Source organism: Dipodomys merriami, unplaced genomic scaffold (genome assembly GCF_024711535.1).
Source record: "Dipodomys merriami isolate MVZ:Mamm:240054 unplaced genomic scaffold, mDipMer1.0.p SCAF_28, whole genome shotgun sequence".
NCBI classification, from domain to species: Eukaryota; Metazoa; Chordata; class Mammalia; order Rodentia; family Heteromyidae; genus Dipodomys; species Dipodomys merriami.
The window spans coordinates 6,340,930-6,365,474 of record NW_027204270.1 but is presented as its reverse complement, the minus strand read 5'-3'; the positions used below and the strand labels follow the sequence as shown (position 1 = coordinate 6,365,474).

Here is a 24,545-nt window from a genome sequence, read left to right as displayed (position 1 = left end):
TTTTAGACAATGAAAACCTTTCTAACCAGTTGTAGTCATTTTTTGGTCTTTTAATGAAGTGCTATAGAAATTTCAAATTTTTTATTTTCCTTCACAGTCCATTAAAAATGTAGCATTGGGTTGGGGATTTAGCTCATTGGAAGAGCACTTGCCTGGCAAATGCAAGGTTCTGAGTTTGGTCCTTAGCTCTGGAGAAAAAATAAAAAATAAATGAAGGGCTGGGGGAAAAAACAAAGAGCTTAAAAAGAGGGCCTGGGGATGTGGCTTAGAGGTAGAGTGCTTACCTAGTTTGTGTGAAGCCCCAGTTCAATTCCTCAGTACCACATCAACAGAAAAAGCTGGAAGTGGCACTGTGGCTCAAGTGGTAGAATGCTAGCCTTGAGAAAAAAAAAAAAAAAAGGAACTCAGGGACAGTGCCCAGACCCTGAGTAAAAGCCCCAGGACTAGCAAAAAAAAAAAAAAAGAAGAAGCATTAAGGTTGGCACTAGGGGCTCACACCTATAATATGAGATAGTCAGGAGGCTGAGATCTGAGGATTACAGTTTGAAGACAGCCTGGGCAGGAAAGTCCCTGAGACTCTTGTCCCCAATTAACTACCCAAAAAAGCTGGAAGTAAAGCTGTGTCTCAACTGGTAGAGTGCTAGCACTGAGCTAAAAAACTCAAGAACCAGGCTGGGAAGGTGGCTTAGTGGTAGAGTGCTTGCCTAGCATGCATGAAGCCCTGGGTTCAATTCCTCAGTATCACATAAAGAGAAAAATCTAGAAGTGGTGCTGTGGCTCAAGTGGTAGAGTGCTAGCCTTGAGCAAAAGAAGCTCAGGGGCAGTGCTCAGGACCTGGGTTCAAGCCCCAGGACTGACCAAACAAAACAAAACAAAAACAAAACAAAAAACCCCCCGCAAGCCCCAGGACTAGGATAAATAAAAAAGTTTAAAAAACATGTGGGTATGGTACAGGATATAACAAGGAGAATGTACAAATTTAACTTTGTGCCACTTTTCATTTAGAATTATTTTTACATAAAAGAAATATACAAAGTATTTTATGGAACTTCATGTAATAAAATAAAATATAATGTAGTATCTGTGTGATTCTATTCTACACATTATTCTTAATTACTAAGTAACATAAACTGGTATGTACTACATAGGAAGTAATGATACATACACTTTATATGATGCCTCTACCAAGTTCAGGTAGTTTTAAACTAAATTACTAGTTTTCTTTACTGGTCTCCACATAATTCAATACTGATCTATTTCAAAAAACACTTCTTAGGTCTAACTCATGTCTTTTATGCCTCATATTTTATAAGATGAGTAAGAAAACATTTTAGAGAAGGAAAGGAATCTCAGATTACTGAGTCAAACATTTTCGCTTTTCAGACAATGGAGTGATCCAACCAGGTGCAAGGTGTTACCACACACCAACATAACAATCCTTCATAACATACCTAGGCTGTGTTAGGGAACCTTGGAGTACTAATGCGGTGTGCGATATGCATTGTGAGCGGATGTTGCTCAGGAGCTGGCTGACTGCTGGCTGGCTGCACATCTGGAAAAGGAAGGTAGGTGTCAGGACAAGAAGCAAAGTACTAACATCATGCTGTTGAAAACTGACAAATGTCATAAGAACGTAATGGCTGGAAAATGGCATTTTTAATTCTTTTATTCATAATGAACAAAGTGCTAAAAGTGAAATGTAGTCAGAGAAGGGGTAAGTAGAAAAACATGTGGTCTTCTTTTCCCCCCCCACCACAGGTCAAGTACAATAATCCTCAAAGAGGCCCTTTACAAATACAATACTAACAAGTGGGACTACAGGTGGGATTCAAGAGGCAGAGTACCTGCTTAGCAAGAGTGTGAACCTGAGTTCAAACTCCAGTACTGCCAAAACAGGTGGACATCCAGGTTAGTTTTCTAATGCAAAACTAGAACTAGGTAATAAACTAAGAATAAAATGAAAAAATAAGGAAGTCAAGTCAGTACAAAATATGTATTTCTTCAGTTTAAACCTAGCAAGTCATCATTTAAGTAATTTTACCATAATGAACTTAACCTTTGTCATTCATTTGCTTATCCATATCATGGAAAGAAGATATATCGTGCACAGGGCTACTTGTAACTCTGAGCACCTGTAGAGAATTCAAGCTAAAGTGGAGTTAATGTCATCTAATCTACATGTGCTTCATGGTGTTGCTTACTGTTATTACAATTGCCACAGACTGGCAGTGCTACTGTTTGAATCTAAAAATGCCTTCCTGTGTTAGAGATGTGGGCTTTAGGGAGATAACTAGCTCATGAGGGCTCTGAATAAATCAATGGGTTAATTTATTGATGAATTAATTCATAGGTGATACAGGAGGTAGGTCCTGGCTGAAGGAAGTAGATCATGAGGGTGTACCCTGGTCTATCCAGTCCCCTCCTTCCTTTCTCTGTCTCTGTGTGCTCCCTGGCTGCTAGGAGGCCAGCAAATGTGCCCTGCTACACACACCCTCTGCCTTGATGTCACAGCCCAGAATTAAAATCACCAACCAGGGACTTAAACTTCTTCAACTCTGAGTCAAAAATAAACCTTTTCTCCTTTGTTGATATTCTCAGATATTTTGTCCTAGTGAAAAAAACAAAAACAAACAAACAAAAAAACCCAAATGACTGGCACTCTACCACTTGAGCCACAGATTCACTTCTGGGTTTCTCTGTAATTAATTGAAGATAAAGAGTCTTCCTACCCAGGATGAATTTAAACAATGATCCTCAGATCTCAGGTTCCTGAGTAGCTAGATTACAGGCAAGAGCCACTGATACCCCAGTTCTTCTTTTCTAAGTAAAACTGTCTCATGGTACCTTTGGTGCTTTTTTTTCTTCTATTCCAACTCGGTCAAAGCATTCGATGAGGTAGTTCAGCATATCTGTCTCCTTGCAGGTTTCAATGGTGAAATGGTCACTGTAGGAATCCCAATTACTTGCTCCACCAGAGGCTCCCAAACTTTGGAGAAGAGGACAAAAACACTGATGATGTTTACCTCTTCTTGATCAGTTCAGTTCTCTTTAGAGTTTGAGTTTCTGCAGCAGAAAGCCTGTTAGGATCCCTGCATCCACAAAGCACAAACCCCCATGCAGCACATATGGGAGTTCACTGCTTGCTTCCACTGCTCCCAGCCCAAGACAGTGTTCTCCTAGTCCTCTGAAAGTTGGTTTCTGGAAAGCACTTTGTGCATGTGCAAAGGAAAGCTTATTTTTGTGCGGATGGCAATTTATGATCCAGAAGCACTTACTGCCAGTGAGTGCTAAGCATTTGAGAGCTACTAACCAGCACCATAGATGACCTCTCCTCACAAAGCTAGACTGGGCTATAACTATAAACAAGGCTTTAGGAGTAAAGTCAGAAAGAGAATATTATTCATCCTCATCACTGTTAGTGTAGATCTGAAAAAACTTGAACAGCATTTGGCAACAGGACTAGGCCCTGGGGAAAACACCCCATTAGGAGGAGATAGGAACACATTTACTATTACATTTCTGAAACTTACAGGGAATGAAGCAAAGCAGAACAGTAAAAACAAAGCAAACACTTGCACTAGAAGTTGGCAGACGTAGGTTCTAGAACCAAACTTACATGTTACCTGAACCCAGAACCTCTATCTTATTTCCAGGGAGGCTTCAGTGAGAAAATGTGTAAGTGCTTTCTAAAATATCAGCAGGGAGCAGTATGACACACTGTCATTACTCAAAATAACTAGGCTTAGCTTTGAGGAAGTTAAACACAGTTAAAGTCACCACTATCAGAACACATAGCACCCACTGATCTGATATAAACAACAATTATAGAGAGTAATCAAGGTCTAGGAAGAAGCAGGGCTTGTAAATCAAGAGGAAGAAAATGAACTTAGCAGGAATGTTACACATAGAAGATGACAAATGGGAAAAGTATCTGGAACTTGCTAAGACACAGCCCTACTTCAACAGAACTACTTTTGGAATATATACACAAAACTGATCCTAGAATTTGGGGTAAAAGCTAAGTAACTGGCCTCAGAATGAAATGGAAGGTGAAAAGAGGACTTGGGGGAGGGGGGCCGGAGAACAGTGTGGCTCCAATAGGAGAGTACATGCCTAGCAAGCATGAAGCCCTGAGTTCAACTCCCAGAACCACCAAAAAAAATAAATAAAAGCAAAAACTGTGCCAGTTTAAAGTCCAGGATTTTAGCCTACAATTCAGCAAATCTGCTTTCTTACAATCCACAATATGGTCTGATAAAAAAGAAGGAATGGAGCCAGGCGCTGCAAGTGGCTCACGCCTGTAATCTTAGCTACTCAGGAGGCTGAGATCTGAGGATCACAGTTCAAAGCCAGCCAGGGCAGGAAAGTCTGTGAGACTCTTATCTCCAACAAACCACTAGAAAACTGGAAGTGGCGCTATGGCTCAAGTGGTAGAGTGCTCGCCTTGAGCTGAAGAGTGCAGGGACAGAGCCCAAGCCCAGAGTTCAAGCCCCACGACCGACCAAAAAAATATATAATTTATAAAATAAAAGAAGGGATGGGCTGGGAAGTTGGCTCAGTGGTAGAGCGTTTGCCTTGCATGCATGAGGCCTTGGGTTCGAGTCTCAGCACCATGTAAGCAGAAAAAAGCCAGAAGTGGTGCTGTGGCTCAAGTGGTAGGGTGCTAGCCAGAGTTCAAGCCTCATGACAGACAAAATAAATAAAATAAAAAAATAAAAAAGAAGGGAGGGAACCAGGCACCAATGGCTCTCACCTATAATGCTAGCAACTCAGGAGGCTGAGATCTGAGGATCATGGTTCAAAGCCAGCTTGGGGAGGAAAGTCCATGAGACTCTTATCTCCAATACACCAGCAAAATGGAAGTGGCACTGTGGCTTAAGAGTAGAGCACTCGCCTTCAGGGCCAGTGCTCAGGCCCAGGCCCAGAATTCAAGCCCTATGACCAAAAAAAAGAGGGGTGGGAGGAACGGGATGGGATTGAGAGACAGTCTAGGAAAGAATAGAGCCCTTCCCTTCCCACCAGTAGGTGGGAAGCCACCCACAAAAAACCTCACAAGAGCCATAACAAAGATGGGCAGGTCAGCATGGGAACCCTAGACAAATACAGATAAATTCATTCTTGTGTCTTTATTGTAATGAAAGTTTTGGTGTGTGTGAATGTATGTATGTATGTATTATTTATTAACTAACAGTAGGATCTGGTACTTCCTAACTAGCCTAATAACAGAAAGAATGAGTATTGTAACAAACACAGGAAATCTCACATAACAATAAAACAGGAAAACCAATTATTAAATGTAAGAATCACAACAGATCCTCAAAAGCAGAAAGGAGGATTTATCTTTAAGTATAGAAATCTGGGCTGGTCCAAAGGTAGTTGACTTATCACAATTGATTATTCACAGTTACAGAAATCTGTTTTTCCAAAGAGCTGTGATCTGAACTCGGGTTCCTGCTGGCAAGGTAGTGCTGAACCCTGTTATCTGCAGCAATCTTAGCGTCTTCACCATTCCATCTGACATTAGTGATTCAATGACTACAGTTCCCACACATCTGATCCCAAAGATGAAAGGTGCTACTCCAGGCTTGACTTATGTACAAGTGAGAGGAATTTTCCTTGAAGCAGCTCTTATCAATGACAATGAAAACCACACTTTCTTGTGTTTAAAATGATTTTTTTTTTTTTTTGTCGGTCATGGGGCTTGAACTCTGGGCCTGGGTGCTGTCTGTCCTTAAGCTCTTCAGCTCAAGGCTAGCACTCTACCACTTGAGTCACAGAGCCACTTCTGGTTTTCTGAGTAATTTATTGGAGATAAGAGTTTCACAGCTTTTCCTGCCCGGGCTGGCTTTGAACCATGATCCTTAGATCTCAGCCTCCTGAGTAGCTAGGATTACAGGCGTGAGCCACTGGCAGGCACCTGGCTAAAATGAAAATTTTTTAACTATTTCCTTTTTTTTTCAGTCCTGGGGGCTTGAACCCTGGGCCTGGGCCTGGGTGCTGTCAGCTCAAGGTAATTCTCTGCCACTTAAGCCACAGTACCACTTCCGGTTTTCTGGTGGTTAATTAGAGATAAGAGTCTCACAGACTTCCCTGCCCAGGCTGGCTTTGAACCATGATCTTCAGATCTCAGCCTCCTGAGTATCTAGTATTATAGGTCTGAGCTACCATCACCCAGATAAACTATTCATTTTTATAATAATAAATCCCATTTCTTGAAATTTATGAGAAGCATCTTTTGTGTGTGTGTGTGATAGTACAGGGGCTTGAACTCAGCTCTTGACTGGCTTTTTTGCTCAAGGTTGCCACTCTACCACTTCAGCCACACTTCCACAGTATCTTAAATTGATATTGATAGGCCCTAATCAGTTACAAGGAATGGCCTTGACGTTGTACCCATAGCTAGCATGAGGACTTAAGTGTTTGTGTGAACTCACATGCTTAGAGGGGCTTCTGCAATTGCTACTAAAAATTATGTTCTATTCTTAGTAACACATTCGTTTAATTTAAATTTGCCTTCCACTACCTTGAAATATTCTCACAAGCATTTTGCTAAGACTTGAAATCTAGAAGGCGGCCAGGTCATCGCCATGCACACCTGTAAGTCTCAGGAATTGAGAAGCTCAGCTAGGCAAATGAAAAGCTGTCTTTCAAAAGTGACAAGTTATAGAAGTTTGGTTGTGGTGTGTAGGGCAATGTAATGAAAGGCCGTCCGGCAATATTATAGAATTTTCAAATATGTTGTGGCAGTTTGGTGATCATCAGGCAGGCACTAAATAGCCAGCTGACTTTTTGTGTGGTTTTTTGTTTTTTTGTGTGTGTGTGACTTTTTTGTTTTCTGGTGGTTAATTGGAGGTAAGAGTCTCACAGACTTTCCTGCCCAGGCTGGCTTTAACCAGGATCCTCAGATCTTAGCCTCCTGAGTAGCTAGGATTACAGGCATGAGCCACTAGTGCCTGGCTAACCAGCTGACTTTTTTTTTTTTTTTTGTCAGTTGTGGGTCTTGAACTCTGGACCTGGTTGCTGTCCCTGAGCTCTTCAGCTCAAGGCTAGCACTCTACCACTTGAGCCACAGCGCCACTTCTGGCTTTTTCTGCTTATGTGGTGCTAAGGAATCGAACCTAGGGCCTCTTGCATGCAAGGCAAGCACTCTACCACTGAGCCACCTTCCCAGCTACCACCTGACTTTTTAAGAAGGAAATGACACAAAATCTTAATCCACAGAGAAATGCTAAGTAAACCTCACTGTCAATATGTTTCAACATTACAGAATAATTCTAAGGGTATCACAGGAAATAATGATCACAAGCATCAAAAATGTCCTGTCTCTTAACTAGGTGCCCATGGTTCATGCCTACAATGCTACTCAGGAAGCTGAGAGCAAAAGATAGTGGTTTGAAGCAGGCATCAGCAAGAAAGTCTCCAATTTAAAAAAGCTGGAAGTATGGGGCTGGGAAGGTGGCTCAGTGGTAGAGTGCTTGCCTTGCATGCATGAGCTCCTGGGTTCGAGTCCTCAGCACCACATAAGCAAAAAGAAAAAAGCCGGAAGTAGTGCTGTGGCTCAAGTGGTAGAGCCCTAGCCTTGAGCTGAAGAGCTGAGGGACAGTGCCCAGGGCCAGAGTTCAGGCCCCACAACCGGACCGCCCCCCCCCCCCCAAAAAAAAGCTGGGAGTAATGACTCAAGTAGTAGAGTGCTAAACTAGAATGAAAAAGCTAAGGGATAGCATCCAGGCCCTGAGTTCATGCCCCAGTACCAGTCCCCCACTCAAAAAAAAAAAAAAAAATCCTTTCAGCTGAGCACAGTGGTACAAGCCTATGTGCCCAGCACTGAGGAGGCTGAGGCATTTGGATCTTGACTTCTGGGCTAGCCTAGACTACACAGAAAAACTGTGTCTCAAAACCAACTACACAGTATTTCATTTTTACTCATCAAAAAGTTATAAAACAAAATTATCCCTCTTTCTGGGAGAGTATGCAAACCACTTTCTGGTAACTACATCAGCAGTCCAATTTAATCATGTAATTACTTCACAAAATAAAAATGTGGCTGAATTCTTCTGAAAATATTCCTGGGGGTTTTATATATATCAGATCTGTGCGGCTTGAACTACATTTAATATATAACAAGGAAACTTCTTTTTTTAAAAAGACTCCATTGGCATTTCTTCCATAATGAGTCTATTTATCAATTTTTTAAATACTGACATTGGAATTTATGCTTTCTCAATCACAGCACAGAGCTTGTGCACGTTCATAAGCACAAATTACTGAACAAGTGGACAGTGGTCCTCGCATGCTCCAGGCTTGCTGTAGATCCTGGGGTATACTGAATCACTCAGGGGAGATGACACTTACATTCTAAAGGCAGTGACCACCCAAAACACACTAGTAGGAAGGATGATGAAAGCAGAGCAGGTGATCGAGTGAGATCAAGTTTGTTTCTTTTTTTTTTTGTCAGTAGTGGGGCCTGAACTCTGGGCTTGGGCGCTGTCCCTCAGCAATTCAGCTCAAGGCTAGCGCTCTACCACTTGAGCCACAGCACCACTTCGGGCTTTTTTCTTCTTGCTTATGTGGTGCTGAGGAATCAAACCCAGGGCCTCATGCATGCAAGACAAGCGCTCTACCACTGAGCCACCTTCCCAGCCCAAGTTTGTTTCTTTTTATGTTGTTGGTCATGGGGCTTGAACTCAGGACCTGGGCTCTGTTCCTGAGCTCAAGGTTCTACTACTTTGAGCCAAAGCTCCATTTCCAGTTTTCTGGTGGTTAACTGTAGAAAAGAGTCTTCACAGACTTTCTTGCCCAGGCAGGCTTTGTACCACGATCCTTAGATCTCAGCCTCTTGAGTTGCTAGGATTACAGGTCTCGTGAGCCACCCAGCTTCATGTGTAATTTAATGGTTAACACCAGAGGGTCAGGGACCAGCCTCTGACAAGATAGCATTCACACAGAGAACTGAGAGAAGTTGGAGAAACAGCCTCACAGCTATCTGGGCAAGAGGCTCAGAGAAGAAATAAGTCCAAAGGTTGAAGACAGGAGAGTGTACTAAGTGCAAAGAGCAGAACAATCACTAGAGGCCTAGGGTGTATGGGAGGGGTGAGTAGAAGGACTTCCCACTCTTTCCACGTATCCTCTAGCAGTGGTGACTAGCAGGAACAGCAGCATGGATGTCAACCTTTCCCATTGCTAGCTATTTTCTCCTTTGTCCTTATATAAGCTCAGGACATTCAAGGTTTGACTTTCTTCACTAAAAACAATAAAGAAAGCAAACAAATAAAACAAAACACCCCCCAATTTCTTCCTGTCACCAACTTCCTAGGAAACAATCAGAAAACTCCTCAGGATAATTCCTATAGTTATCTGACTCACAAGACAATTTTCCCTTTACTGTTTTCTCTCCTGCAAGAACAGGAGCAGCTAGTTCCTCGTGACTCCTCATATGGTTCTTTCCACAGAAGACCTGAAAACAATACAGAAGAATGCCTCACCTTTCTTTCTTTCTTTCTTTCTTTTTTTTTTGGTCAGTCGTGGGGCTTGAACTCTGGGCCCGGGCGCTGTCCCTCAGCTCTTCAGCCTAAGGCGAGCGCTCTACCACTTGAGCTATAGCGCCACTTCCGGTTTTCTGGTGGTTTATTGGAGATAGGAGTCTCACGGTCTCTCCTGCCTGGGCTGGCTTTGAACCGCAATCCTCAGATCTCAGCCTCCTGAGTAGCTAGGATTACAGGCGTGAGCCACCGGCGCCCGGCTCCTGCCTCACCTTTCTTAAACTAACCAACCTTCAGCAATACCACAGTGAGGAATTAACACATGACTGTATGTTATAATTCCTTCCCAAAGGACTTAAACGCATCAACTCTACTGGGCAAACAGGAAGAAAATGAAGACCATCTTCCTGATTCTTGTGAAAACAGTCTCACTGACTAAGAAGCATGTAATTAAAACAGCTTACTTCAAAATAAATGAAATTCTGCAAAGATCTATTAGAAAGAGGAAGAAAAAGTTTTCTCTTTGCTGACCACTCAAATTTATGAGGTTTTCCAATTTATTTCTGGTTTGCCTTGACATATACTTTTAATACCTACTTGTCTCAAGCTATGTTTATTTACTTATCTTTTTACATTCTTTTTAATTTTTTTTTTTGTCAGTTGTGGGGTTTGAACTCTGGACCTGGTTGCTGTCCCTCAGTTCTTCAGCTCAAGGCTAGCACACTACCATTTGAGCCACAGCATCACTTCTGTCTCTCAGCTCTTCAGCTCAAGGCTAGCACTCTACCATTTGAGCCACAGCGCCACTTCTGGTTTTCTGAGTGGTTTATTGGAGATAGGAGACTCACAGGGACTGGGAAGGTGGCTCAGTGGAAGAGTGCTTGCCTTGCATGCCTGAGGTACTGGGTTCGATTCCTCAGCACCACATAAGCAAAAAGAAAAAAAAAGCCGGAAGTGGCACTGTGGCTCAAGTGGTAGAGCGCTAGCCTTGAGCTGAAGGACAGCGCCCAGGCCCAGAGTTCAGGCCCCATGACCAGACCCCCCCCCCCAAAAAAAGGACTTTCCTGTGTGGGCTGGCTTTTAACTGTGATCCTCAGATCTCTGCCTCCTGAGTAGCTAGGATTACAGATGTGAACCACTGGTGCCTGGCTTTTACATTCTTTTTAATATGTATTAGTTATCTATAGTTAGGTTATTTAATTTACAATCTGGATCATGCCACTGCATTGTAACCATCAATAAATCAATAAGGGACTTCTCAACAAACTGGCATGAGATTTAATTATATTTTGTAATTACGAAGTAATTCAAGGAACACATAGACTCTTAAAGGTGAAATAAATATTGGGGAAGAACAACATAGGCACTGTTGGGCACAGATGGAAAGGCCAGGTACATGAGCTCTGGGTTCCAGCTGTTTGAATCTGAATCTAGGTTCTGCCATTAACACATATGTGATTTTAACCTCTCTGCACCTCACCAAGTGCACTTGTACTTGGTTTCCTCATCCACTGCTACAGAAAGGACTGAAGAACAAGAGATAGGCCAGATCACCAACACAGGATGTGGTACTTCACACTCAGTGTTAACAGTTATTACTATGACCCCAGGAAGTATTTCTGCTACTAGGTATAGAAGATCTCAGGCAAGGTTGGGATGTTAGAAACCTAGAAAGAGAGTCATCAGTAAAAGCAGCCTATGACAGAATAAATAGGCCAATAAATAGGCCAGAGGAGCATCTCTCCAACAGATAACTTAGAACAAAGTAGATAACGAAGCCCCTTTACCCAAGTATGAGAAGTGATTCCTAAGGACATAGCTGCTCTGTGACTGTGATCTTGCAACTAGACAAGCATGGAAAAAGACACTTCTTCCTTTGGGAAAGTTACTTGAGAGATAGTGGTATAAAGTCCAACCTAATGCAAGTATCAACCTTTCAGAATCGATATTTAACCTTGTATCAACATTCTTCTCTCTATGTGTTCTTTAATGAGTCTCTTGAACACTGCTCAATTAATGAAGTGTACCTAACTCCTACAGAGGGTTTTATTTAAAGTCCAGAGTTATTTTTGAACAGTGCACTGCACAAATCCCAACTTTGTCCAGAGGAAACTCCACTTTAAGATCAAACTGGTAAGACAATGAGTCAGAGGATTAATTAGAAAGAAACAACTCCTATATTTTCTTGCTCAAAGTCACCTAGAAACCTCAGGGAATTTTTTTTTAGTTTTCAGCAACAACTATTCAGTGAACCCAGTTTTAGCTTCTGCTGTCATTGCACAGGCTCTTTAAAAAAATGGGGTCTGGCTTCACTGAGGACAAAGAGATACTCAGGGAAATTAAAGGTTAAGAGGAAAGTGAAGCTCAGATATACTAGACAATATGACCCCTTTGGATTCTTCAACGGGCTGTCAAGACCAGGCTTGACAGGATGGGGGAAAAGGAAACACATACATACCCCAGGTTCAAGCCCCAGGTCCTTCCTAAATGCCAGCAATTCGTGCAACCCTACTGAAGAAGATTCTTGTAACGGATAACTGGAATGTTCCTCGTCTTTGAGGTATGGAATGAATTGCACAATGAATGGCAACAACTAAGAAAATTGTCTTCTGTGCCATTTTATACCACGGTGAAGTCCTCACACTTCAATACACCTACCGGGCCACCTCACCTAACCCTATCCAGTTTGGATTCAAAGCACAGCCCTAAGCAGGGCTTACACAAGTTAGTTCTTAAACACCTAAGCACATGCAGGTAGGACTCCATTCCTCTGATACCTGGACCCAAACTGGACACAAGAAAAATCATCATCACCACCACCACCACCTTCATCATCATCACCATCATCTTCTTCTTCATCTTCTTCATCACTACTGTCCCCAGAAAGTGCGAGGAAGAGGAAGGAGAAAGGATTGTCGTATATACTACCACAACAAAAGCAAAAGAGGTCATCAGGGAACAAAAGAAAACAAGAGGGGGAGAACTTTGTGCATTTTCTATCTTTTTAAGTAAAGGTTACACTAAAAGTTTTATCCATGGACATGCAGAAAAAATAATTCACCTCCATTAGAAATACACAGATACATTTGAGGGAAGGGACCACAGGATTTTCAGAATTCTGATACTGCTGCTTTCTGAGAGGCCAAAATTATACATAACCAAAAATCAAAGCATTTAAATATGAACAGGCCCAGGGGCCCTAAGAAGAGGAGTGGTTAAGGCACAGATCTGTCCTCAGCCTCTAGGTCTGACTATCCTTAACAACAGTTAAAAAGTGATCCTGTGAGCCTCAACCCTCAAATACAACACTGACCACAGTCTCTGAAATTCATTTGCAATTAGGAATGATATGTGAACTAGATTGCAATTTTTAAAAAATGCACTTTTCAGTGTGTCTGTGTATGTGTGTGTCTGTGTGTGTGTGTGTGTGTGTGTCTGTGTGTGCAGGAAGGAAAATGAACCAGGGAAAGGAGGTGAAAAAGAAGCATACCATAGCACCACCTTTACTTTCTGATGTCATCACAACCTGGCAAAGCCAGGATGCAGGGTGCATGCCTACCACACTTGCTAGCGACACAAGATGACTTCCCCAAAACAACCCCCAAATTAAACTGAGGTCAGTGTCACACAGCAGCTCTTCCAAACCATGTTAATCTGCTTTCCTTGCACTGCAAACACACACGCAGCTCTCCTGTGAATAAATACCTAGGAGAGATCCGCAGGGAGGAGGGCCGTCTGCTTGCAGCACGGGGTGAGGCAGGTGAGAGAGCTGGGCCCACGCTGCTGGGCCTCTGTCTGGAATTGCTGGCAGGCACAGCTTGGGGGCTACTTGCAAAGGCAGGGAGACTTGGGGCTCCAGATAGAGTGGAAGTGCCTGAGGACCGTGGGACAGGGCAGGGAGAAGACCCCCCTGGATGTGTGACAGTATAGGGCCGATAGCGCGGGGACGAGGGCTGGCTTCCCGCAGCAGGTCCAGAAGCCGCACTATGAGGACTGAGGGAGGTGGAAGACACAGCCATGTGGCTAGCTGCACGGGGAGGTGAGGCAAAAGATGGACTCAGCACTGGCACAGAGCTCCAGAAACTGGAAGTGGGAGCTGGGCTAGTTTCATAGAGGCTAAATTAGTAGAGGAAGGGAGGAAAGAAGAGAAAAATCAAAGAAAAACTTGAGATAACTAAAATAGAAATCTTTAGGTTTTTAAAGGACAGCATAAATACATTTCATATCTCTAGTAAGAGTTCGAGTATATGATGAGATACATGTTTAAATAATCATAATCTAATTGCCGCACCAATCCAGAGGAGTTAATGTCCCCTTTTCTAAGACTAATATATTAACACAACTATTGGCTTCTAAGTCTTAATCTACCATAGACTAAACATGAAAAGCCAAAAGAAATCTAGAAAAGATAATGCCACCTCCAACAACAACATCTATCCCCCCAAATACGACCCACTTCAAAGTGTCGAGGGCACAGGCCAACACTGAGTGAGCACTTCCTCCTACTCCTTCATGGCTCGTAAGTGCCAATGCCTGTGCAAAAACAACCACACTGACCTAGATAATGAGCTGGCACTGAAGGATCCCAAGTTGCAGAACATGGGGCTTGTTCCCGAATTGGAGCCAGTGTTCAGCATGAGATTTCTATCTGGTGACCGCGCTGCAGCTGCAATGGGCTGTGACGTGGCTGTCAGACTGGCAAATGGATTTTCATCTCGAGTCTGAGTGGACATCATTAGCACTTCCATTAAAATCTGGCCAATCAAATCCTTAAAGTCAGAGAACACTGTGGGAAAGGCAGAATAATGAACAGGTTAGGCATGGCTCTCCTGATACACAGTGGAGACCATTAACTTAACCATATAATTTTCTTTCATATACAGAAATCATGAAAGTAAAAAGGTTGTTTAACAATAAAATCACTGGAAAGAGAGAAATTATCAAACAGCAGTGTCCTCACTAAAGAGCATACCTGCAATCAAAAGTCCCAACACTCAACTAGGTGCCTGTGGCTAAAGCCTGCACTCCTAGCTACTTTAGGGGTTAGGAATGAGATGAATCATTTTTGCTCAGGCCAACCTAAGCAGAAAAGTTGAAAGTCTCTACCACCACAGAGTAGAGTCGAAAGCTGTAGTACATGCTTGTCATTCCAGAAACTATGGGAAGCATAAAATTGGCAAATTTTGGTCTAGGTGTGTGCTTGGGCAGGCCACAAATAACCAGTACAAAACACAGCTGGAGACATGGCTTAGCAGCAGAGAATCTTCTCAGAAAGCATAAGGTGCTGAGTTCAAACTCCAATACCACAGGAAGCAAAGAAGAAAGGAGAGAGTGAGGGAATAAGGTAGGCAGGCAGGCAGGGAGGGAGGAAGGGATGGAGAGAAAGAGTAAGACAGGAAACAAGATGGCACTGAAGGGACCTCAAGCTGCAGAACATGATGCTAGTTCCTGAATTGGAGCTAATGTTCAGCATGAGATTGATCTGGTGACCCAGCTGCCGCTGCAATAGTGATACATGTGGACCACAGAAAAGGCCAAAGCTCTCACACTGTTTCCCTGCAGGTGCTTGAAAAAGATGGCTGAGCTAGAGACTTACCTTCCTTTGGGTTCTGCTTAAACTGAGCAGAAAGAGAAGAAAGAAAGATGACATCTCTGTCCCGGTCCTTCCAAGAGACACGAAAGATCTTACAGACCAGCTGTAAGGCCTGCTCTTCGGATACTTCAGGGCCTGAAGAAGGCTCCTTGGAGGAAAGAAGATCTGGTGGTTAATCTCCAGTAAGAGGCATATGTTAGTTCACTAGGAATATTTTATTCAGATTCTATTCATTTACGAGTGAAGACACTACAAAAATACAAGACTACCAGGTCCTGGCAGCTCATACCTATAATCTTACCTACTACTTAGGAGAATCATGGTTTGAGATCAGCCCAGGAAAGAAAAGTCCACTCCATCTCCAAAACAGTAAAAAGGATAGAATGATAGAGCAAGCATGAGGCTCTGATTTCAAACCTCAGTATGTCAGGAAAAAAAGCATAAAACCACTCACCTACTAATTAAAAGAAAAACTAAACTAGTTACCATGACTCCCAATTTGTAATATCTATGTCTCATGAGTTTATGATACAATTCAGATGGGAGCGTAAAAGAACAAGGTCATTATTAGAAATCACCTAGAAAAAAAATAAGATACATGATGTACATATCTTGTCTATTTTTCTGAAGTCCAAAGGACCAGGTTAACATTCTAGGTACATAATCAACTTCCCTTCAAGAGTATTTCCAGCTGGGCCTGTGGTTCACATCTGTAATCCTAGCTTCTCAGGAGGATTGTGGTTTGAGACCAGCTGAGGCAGACAAATCTAAGAGACTCTTATCTCCAATTAAGGAGCAAAAAACTGGAAGTAGAGCTGTGGCTTAAGTGGCAGAGCACAAGTTTTGAGTGAAAAAGCTAAATGAGAGCACAGAGCCCTGAGTTCAAGCCCAAGCACTAACACCAAAAAAAATTAAAAAAGACTATTTCTAAAATGAAGTATTTCTCATTATATTCTATCATAGATAAAATATCACATATAAAAAAGAACTTTGTAAATACTACAGAATGATAGAAATTTGAGCACTACAGCCACCACCAGGAGGTTCTAATAATCATCACGTGCTGCTAAACTAGACCTAAAAATTCAGTAAGCAAAAAGTGGTGATTGTTCATGCCATAACACCAAAAGACCAAAAGCAAACACAAAAGAAACCCTAAAGACGGGAAATTATGCTCAGATGACAGCACAACATAAAGGCCTCATAGTTTCAAAAACTTTTTGCTTGCTACTGAATTTTAAATATTCTTGCTTTCCTCAGAAAACTGTCATCTACCTGTTTGAGTGAAAGACCCAGAGAGAAAGAGGAAGAGGAAAGAAGGAAAGAAGGAAGAAAGGAAAGAAGGAAGGGAGGGAGGGAGGGAAGGAGAATCAAGGCTACTTACTGTTCTTTAGAAGAAAAAAACCCAACTACAAAGACTGACAAGTACTGGTGGCTCATGCCTGTAATCCTAGCTGCTTGGAGGATAAAAGTTCCAAGCCAGCCCTGACACACAAATCCAAGATATCTTATCTCCAATCAACCAGCAAAAAGCTGGAAGTGGAGGAGTAGTTCTAGTGGTAGAGTAACAGACATAAGCAATAAAGCCAAGTGAGAGCTGCTGGTGGGTGGCCACTGGCACAGGCCCTACAATAAGAAGGATGATGTGTCTGTGCTACCTGAAGACTGAATGAAGCAAAGTCACATCTCTTACCAACCTTGTCGCTGAGGCTCCTTTTTTCTCTTCGGTCGTTTTCATCAACCTCCATATTTTCAATTCCTGAATCCACATCCACCTGGGACATGCTTTAAGTATAAAAGATAATTTAGTCTTTCACCTTTTATAAAATTCTCACTGTTACAGCTGCTGGCTGGAGAAAAGTTCTAAAATAGTCAAAATCAGTCAGAAAAGCAAAACAATGATTTATCTTATTTTTTTTTATTTTAAAGGGATCAACATATATTAAGATATAAACATCCTGTCTCACATATATGTTGGAAACATTACTCTCAAGGTGTCATTTCGTTGTGCTCACTTTCAAAAACAAACAAAAAACCCCACAAAATTCAGTACAGCAGATTCTCTAGATATATTTTTTTTTGGGGGGGTGGGGTAGTCATGGGGCTTACTCTGGGCCTGGGCGCTGTCCCTGCACTCTTCAGCTCAAGGCAAGCACTCTACCACTTGAGTCATAGCACCACTTCCGGTTTTCTAGTAGTTTATTGGAGATAAGAGTCTCACAGACTTTCCTGCCCGGGCTGGCTTTGAACTGAGATCCTCAGATCTCAGCCTCCCGAGTAGCTAGGATTACAGACATGAGCCACCAGCGCCGGCTAGATATATTATTTTTAAATGATATATACTGTGTGCCCAGAGCTTGATTACAAAAATTAAGTACATATTTTTTTTCTCCCACATTACTGTCCAATACTACTTATTGAAAAAACCATCATTTCCACATTGATATGAAATCTCCTGTCATGTGCCCACCATCACAAATACGTGGGATTATTTCTGGATACTCATTCCTTCTCCATCAGACAGCCTGTGCACTAGCTAAGACCACTTACTTACCAACTAATACCTTATATGTCAAGCCAATGCCTCCTCCCTGTTCTTTTACTTCCTTGGCTATTCCTGGCCTTTCCTCTACTATACCCACTGGCAATCATTCTGACTAGCTGATTAACCATTCCCTTGGGATTCTGACCATTGTGTGAATTTCACTGAGTATGAATGATATCATTGCATTCTTGTGTCTTTCTTTCCATACAGGTATGCAGACCTTCTTCAAGGGCTTTCAATCAACTTTGCAATTTTTTCCATAAAGTCTTACACTCTTCTTAGTAAGTTTATTCCTAAGTACTATATGGTTTTTAATGAACTGTGAATGATACCTTTTTAAATTAAAATTTTTTCTTCCTTTTTGTTAGCATGTAATAATGTCACTGGCTAAGGTAAGTTATATTTAAGGATACACAGAGTTTGGGAGATAGACTTGTCTCCAAATAGTTAACTTGCTCCTTCCACTCCAGTCCTTTCTTGTTTTACTGCACTAAGTAAGACCCACAGGTAGAACAGAAACAGAAACAGCAGTCACCCTTGAGCTCATTCCTGATTTCAAAGAGTGACTCTAACCATTGAAAGTGAAATGTGGTCTCTGTGGTTTTTTTGGTAGGTGTCCTTTAAATTAGAACAAGATAGTCTATTCTGCAGTTACACACATACTCTGGAATCTTAGAGGCTTAACACTATAAGGGTTATTTCTTGCTTACGCAAAGTCTGATGAGAGTGAAGCATCCTTACTCCATCTTTAATCTATGCCATCTGCAATACGCAGCCTCCAAGGTCACTGGAGCAAGAGAAGAAAGGGATGGAGGAGGAACGTGGGCTCAACTGCCTTCACCTAAAAGTGACATGCTGCTCCTACTCATAGTCTAGTGCATAGAGCATGTTACTTGGCCCCCATCTAACAGCAAAGGAGACAGGAAATGTCAGGGAGCTTATGGATATTTGGTGAACTGTCTCTATTTTATGTCAATGTCAATGGATTTGAAACCAAGGTCTCATACACACTAAGCATGGGCTCTATACTAAGCCAACAACCCCAGCCCCAATGCCTCTTTAGGGACACTCCTTTCTGTTCTTCATTTTCTAAGATTTTTAACATGAACCAGTATGGAATTTTATTAATCTTCTCCAGCACCCAACAAAGGAATTTTTTCTCTTCAATATATAATCTGGTAAATGATATTTATTGATATTTATGTGTTTTTTAAGTAAATTGGTGGTTTTTGTTTTTTGTTTTTGTTTTTTTGGAGGCAGTACTGGGGCTTGACCTCAGGGCCTGAGAACTGTTCCTTAGTTTTATTCACTCGAGGCTGATGCTCTAGTACTACAAGTGCCACTTGTAGCTTTTTGGTAGTTAACTTGAAGTTGAGTCGCAGACTTTCCTCCCTGGACTGGTATTGAATTGCAAACCTCAGATCTCAGCAGCCAGGATTACAGGCATGAGCCACCAGTGCCCAGTGGCCCTGGGGATTAAACATAAAGTGCCAGTGGCACCAATGAACTATATACCCATCACTAGACATACTATCTCAGAAGGAGTCAGTAGGAGTATTGGAGTTTGAACTCAGAGCTTTCTGGGGGTGAGTGCAAGTGCTGGAGTTTGAACTCAGGGATGTCTGCCACCTGATTCATGCCACTAGCCTTTTTTGCTTTTGGTTGTTCTTGTTGTAGTTACTGTTATTATGATTATTTAGACAGGGCCTTACATTGTTGCCCCGGAACAGCACAAACAGCAATCCTCTACCTATGCCTACACAGCTGTAACCACAGTCATAACCACCATGCCCAGCTTATTTGTGGCCATGGGTTCTTGCTAATTTTTCACTGAGGCTGGCCTCAAATCATGATCATCCCCATCTCTGCCTCCTGCATAGCTTGTATTATAGGCATGGGCCACCATGCTCATCTCAGACATGTTATTTTTAAATGATTAAAAATTCATTTAAAAATGGCCTCATCAAGAAATGACCCATAAGCAAATGCCAGGAGGATAGTAGTATGTATCTCCCTAGGGTGAATGTTCTAGAAAAGAGTTCTGTGAATATTTACTTTTTTTGGGGGGGGGGGCAGTCATGGGGCCTGAACTCTGGGCCTGGGCACTGTCCCTCAGCTCTTCAGCTCAAGGCTACTGCTCTACCACTCAAGCCATAGCGTCACTTCTGGCTTTTTCTGCTTATGTGGTGCTGAGGAATCGAACCCAGGGCCTGATGCATGCAAGGCAAGCACTCTACCACTGAGCCACCTTCCTCGCCCCTGAATATTTACTTTTTCCTTTACTTATTTTTAATATATTTAGAGCTTCCTATTATTATTCTAAGAATCAGCTATAGTATACAAATAGTATTAGTATTGTTCAGTTGTAGACATTCTCTATTTGCTTTGTGAGACAAGGTCTCACTGCATAGCCTTAAACTCAAGATCCTCTTGCCTGTGTCTCCTGACTATTGGGTTTACAGTCATGTGCCACCATGGACAGCTTCAGTTCTAGATGTGTTCAAACTTCTATGTAACCTTTTCCCTTGATGGGGTACTTAAAATTTTCAGTATATGTTTTTACTTTTTTATTTTTGTACTAATCCTAGTGGAATCAGAACTTGGATACGGTTTCAGAGCTTTTTTTGCTCAAGGCTAGTGCTCTACCACTTGAGCCACAGCTCTATTTTCAGGCTTTTTTGGTATAGATTATTGGAGATAAGAGTCTCAGGGAGAGAAAAAGTCTCTTGGACTTTTCTGCCTGGGATGGCTTTGAACTGTGATCTTCAGATAGCAGCCTCCTGTGTAGCTAGGATTACAGATATGAACCGCACCTGGTCCTAGCTTACTTTTTAAAAGTTCTTATTAAATCCCTAACCTAATACATGATGCCGATGCTTCAGATGGTCTGGATCCTGAAACTTTTTGGTGGTATTAGTGAAGACTGTGTATGCTCTAAGCAGGGGACACAAAGCTCTGTATTCTTCAATCAGATCAAGCTTGTTGGCTGTGTAGTTCAACCTGTGTGTGAATTTAATGATGTCTTTTCATCAATTAATGGCTGAAGCAACATGTTTAAAATCTCCATTATGGGCTGGGAAGGTGGCTCAGTGGTAGAGCGCTTGCCTTGCATGCATAAGGCCCTTGGTTCGATTCCTCAGCACCACATAAGCAAAAAGAAAAAAGCCGGAAGTGGCGCTGTGGCTCAAATGGTAGAGTGCTTAGCCTTGAGCTGAAGAGCTGAGGGACAGTGCCCAGGCCCAGAGTTCAGGCCTACGACTGGACCCCCCAAAAAAATAAAAAAATAAAATAAAATCTCCATTATGATTATGTGTCAGTTTCTTCTTGTAGTTGTATCAATATTTGCCTTTTATCACATGCTGATATTACTAAATATGCATTTGAAACTGTTGTACCCTCCTGGTAAATGAAATGATTATCATTATAGAATACATATTTCTAGTAATTCCTTGTGCCTTAACATCTGTCATTATTTATGTCCCAATGTCCTCCTCCTCCAAAGTAGTATTTGCTACCTTCTACTTTCAATCTCTCTATTTTTCAGGTGTGCCTTGTGTAAACAAATGTAAATAAATGAGTTCTGTATTGTTTTTAGTCCAGCATATCTTTTTACTGTGATTTATTATAATTAGTGACTTTTCTAAATTTTCATTTGGGCAGTTTTAGGGTTGAATTTGGGGCCTTGTATTTGCTAGGCAGGCACTCTTATCACTTGAGCCACAATTCTGGCCCCTGACATGTGATTTTGTGCTATTTGTCCCTTTTTAAAGTTTGTGTTTATTTTTCTCCTTTCATGGAATTGATTTGACTACTGCCCTCCTCCCTCACCCTGTTCTTGACCTGTATTTTTCCTTTACTTGTGTGGGAGATTCTCGATAGTCCTATTTTATCCACAGTTTCACTTTACCTAGTTTCAGTCAACTATGATACAAACAAAAAGTTCCAGAAAGAAAGAATGCTCAAGGGGCTGGGAAGGTGGCTCAGTGGTAGAGCGCTCGCCTTGCATGCATGAGGCCCTGGGTTCGATTCCTCAGCACCACATAAGCAGAAAAAAAAGCCGGAAGTGGCGCTGTGGCTCAAGTGGTAGAGCACTAGCATTAAGCTGAAGAGCTGAGGGACAGCGCCCAGGCCCAGAGTTCAGGCCCCACGACCGGACCAAAAAAAAAGAAAAAGAGAAAGAAAGAATGCTCAAGTTTGAAATCACATGCCATCTAAGCATGATAAAATCTCATGCCATCATTCTCCTTAGAATGTAAATTACCCTTCCTCCAGCTTATCCCCATGGTATATGCAACCTTCCCATTAATTACTTAGCTTAGTTAGCAGATGGAAGGTCAAAGTACTTCTGTTCAGGTAACTCTTACTTAACTGTGGTCACAAAGCCCAAGACAGAGTGACACTAAGGAAGCACCTAGATATAAAACCTAGAACCAAAGATGAACTCTGACACTATGTGGCAATGTAGCAGAGAATAAATAAAAACAACACACAAGGGTTTAGTATTGTTGTGGCTTTAGATGTCCATCAGGAGTCTTGGAATATATTTTGATGTTGGGGGACAAGGCTGTATTGCATTATTATTCTTTTAATGGTTACTCTTGAAATTTTAGCATTTGTTTAAATTCAAAGTCTAAAAGTTAGCCAATATCTTTACCATTCTCCCTAATAATACAAGAACCTGATAGCCCTCACTCTAACCATGTCCTGTCTGGCTTACCTGTGTTTTAGATCTGCTTGATTCTTGGCCTCTTCTCCCCCACTGTCCTTGCATATCCTAATCAATGTTTCACATATGGGGCTTTTCACACATCCATTATTGACATCACTTCTCTTTTTCCTTGCATGTCACACATTAGCCCTGAGGTTGTCTTTTTTTTTAAACCACACACAACTTATTTCAGAAAAGACATTTAGCACCAACAAATACATAAAGAACATTTCAGAGTGATATAAAGACCTTTCAATTTAAGAAATTTAGCTCTAATTCAGTAGGGACTGGCAGGGATCTCTGTGCTGGCATTTTAGACTACTGGAATGGAGACTAAGGAAAGTGGAACTGTCCTTTTCCATAAGTAAAATAATACATGAGAGAATGGCCTTCTGGTTACCTTTTCTCACAAGAGACACCATCGATATCCATGCTCTGGGAACGTGAGAGGGACTGAGATTGCGTCTCAAGGCTGTTGGAAGGTGAGCTGCTGAGAGAACTAACTCCCTCACTGCTCTGGCTCCGATGGGCGACTCCTATACAACAAACACACAAGTGATTGAAGCCTGAGTGAGTGATGTGAAAGTCAATGATAAAGGCAGCAGTGAACACACCATCTGCATTGATACCCTCATATGCTGAGGAACTGAGGATTTCCATCAGACCATAATACGTGTTGAAGTAATATTAACATTCTAGAATAAAACAAGGAAATTATCATTTTCCTATATAGATCATGAGGCCAGTAACAGACCAATATCTGATGCCAAAACTGGTTCATCATCCCTCTCATAAACACAAATGATATTCTCTGAATACAATTTAGTTTTTCCATGAGAGTGCTGAAAGATTCTTGAAAAGTAAGATACCTTAATGGAGAGATAGATATGTAATACAATGTCAGTGGTGGAAGCAGGCACTGGTGGCTCATATCCATAATTCTAACTACTCAGGAGATTAAGATCCAAAGATCACCATTCAAGTGAACCCAGGCGGGAAAGCTCATGAGACTCATTTCCAATTAACCAGCAAAAAGCCAAAAGTAGAGCCAAGGTTTGAGTAAAAAAGTTAAGGGACAGCACCCAGGCTCTGAGTTCAAGACTCAGTACACACATACACACACTCTCTCTCTCCCTCTCCCCCCACCTCTCACATACACACACATATACACAGAGGTGGGTGCTAGTGGCTTATGCCTGTAATACTAGTTACTCAGGAGGATGAGACCTGAGGATCATGGTTCAAAGTCAGCCTAGTCAGGAAAATTCATAAGACTCTTATCTCCAATAAAGTATTCAGAAAAAGCCAGAAGTAGGGCTGTGGTAAAGTGCAAAAGAAGCTCAGGGAATGGGCCCAGACCCAAAGTTCAAGCCCCAGAACTGGCAAAAAAAAAAAAAAAAAATGTACTGTGCAGTATGGTATTTATTCATATAGCTTTTGTGATATTTTATAGGACTTCAAAGACATCATGTGAATTAAATTTTTTCTTTTTCTTTTTCTTTCTTTTTTTTTTATTGGGGGTCTGGTCGTGGGGCCTGAACTCTGAGCCTGGGCGCTGTCCCTCAGCTCTTCAGCTCAAGGCTAGCACTCTACCACTTGAGCCCACAGCGCCACTTCCGGCTTTATTTTTCTTTTTGCTTATGTGGTGCTGGGGAATCGATCCCAGGGCCTCAGGCATGCAAGGTAAGCGCTCTACCACTGAGCCACCTTCCCAGCCCCAATTAAATTTTTTCTGCACCTTTCACATGCTCATTCCTTGCAGCTCACATGAAACAATTCTTCCCACAATTTATCATGCATATATGGTTCCTCAATTTCTTTCTTTTCTTTTGTTTTGTTTTGTTTTGTTTTGTTTTGTTTTTTTGCCAGTCCTGGGGCTTGCACTCAGGACCTGGGCACTGTCCCTGAGCCTCTTTGTGCTCAAGGCTAGCACTCTACCATGTGAACCATAGCACCATTTCCAGCTTTCTGTGTTTATGTGGTACTGAGGAATTGAACCCAGGGCTTCATGCATGCTAGGCAAGCACTCTACCACTAAGCCACATTCCTTGCCCCTGTTCCTCAATTTCCAAACACCATGGGACTCTACTCATTCCTAAAACTACAAAACTCATGGTCTCTAGATTGGGAATGTGGCTTAGTGGTAGAGTACTTGCCTAGCATGCATGAAGCCCTGGGTTTGATTCCTCATACCACATAGACAAAAAAGGCTGGAAGAGG

At 42.0% G+C, this 24,545-nt stretch overlaps 1 protein-coding gene across 1 annotated transcript in view; it reads right to left on the bottom strand.

Annotated features, from left to right (window-relative positions):
• The window catches only part of Ube4b (ubiquitination factor E4B), a 115,303-nt gene that overhangs the window by 54,636 nt on the left and 36,122 nt on the right, over nucleotides 1–24,545 (bottom strand). Inside the window, exons 3-8 of the mRNA XM_070037313.1 lie at nucleotides 22,726–22,861; nucleotides 16,770–16,857; nucleotides 15,076–15,220; nucleotides 14,037–14,265; nucleotides 2,845–2,986; nucleotides 1,452–1,552 (exon numbers count right to left, since the gene is read on the bottom strand). Of these exons, the coding sequence (XP_069893414.1) occupies nucleotides 1,452–1,552; nucleotides 2,845–2,986; nucleotides 14,037–14,265; nucleotides 15,076–15,220; nucleotides 16,770–16,857; nucleotides 22,726–22,861 (841 nt within the window). The remainder of the gene's footprint in view (nucleotides 1–1,451; nucleotides 1,553–2,844; nucleotides 2,987–14,036; nucleotides 14,266–15,075; nucleotides 15,221–16,769; nucleotides 16,858–22,725; nucleotides 22,862–24,545) is intronic.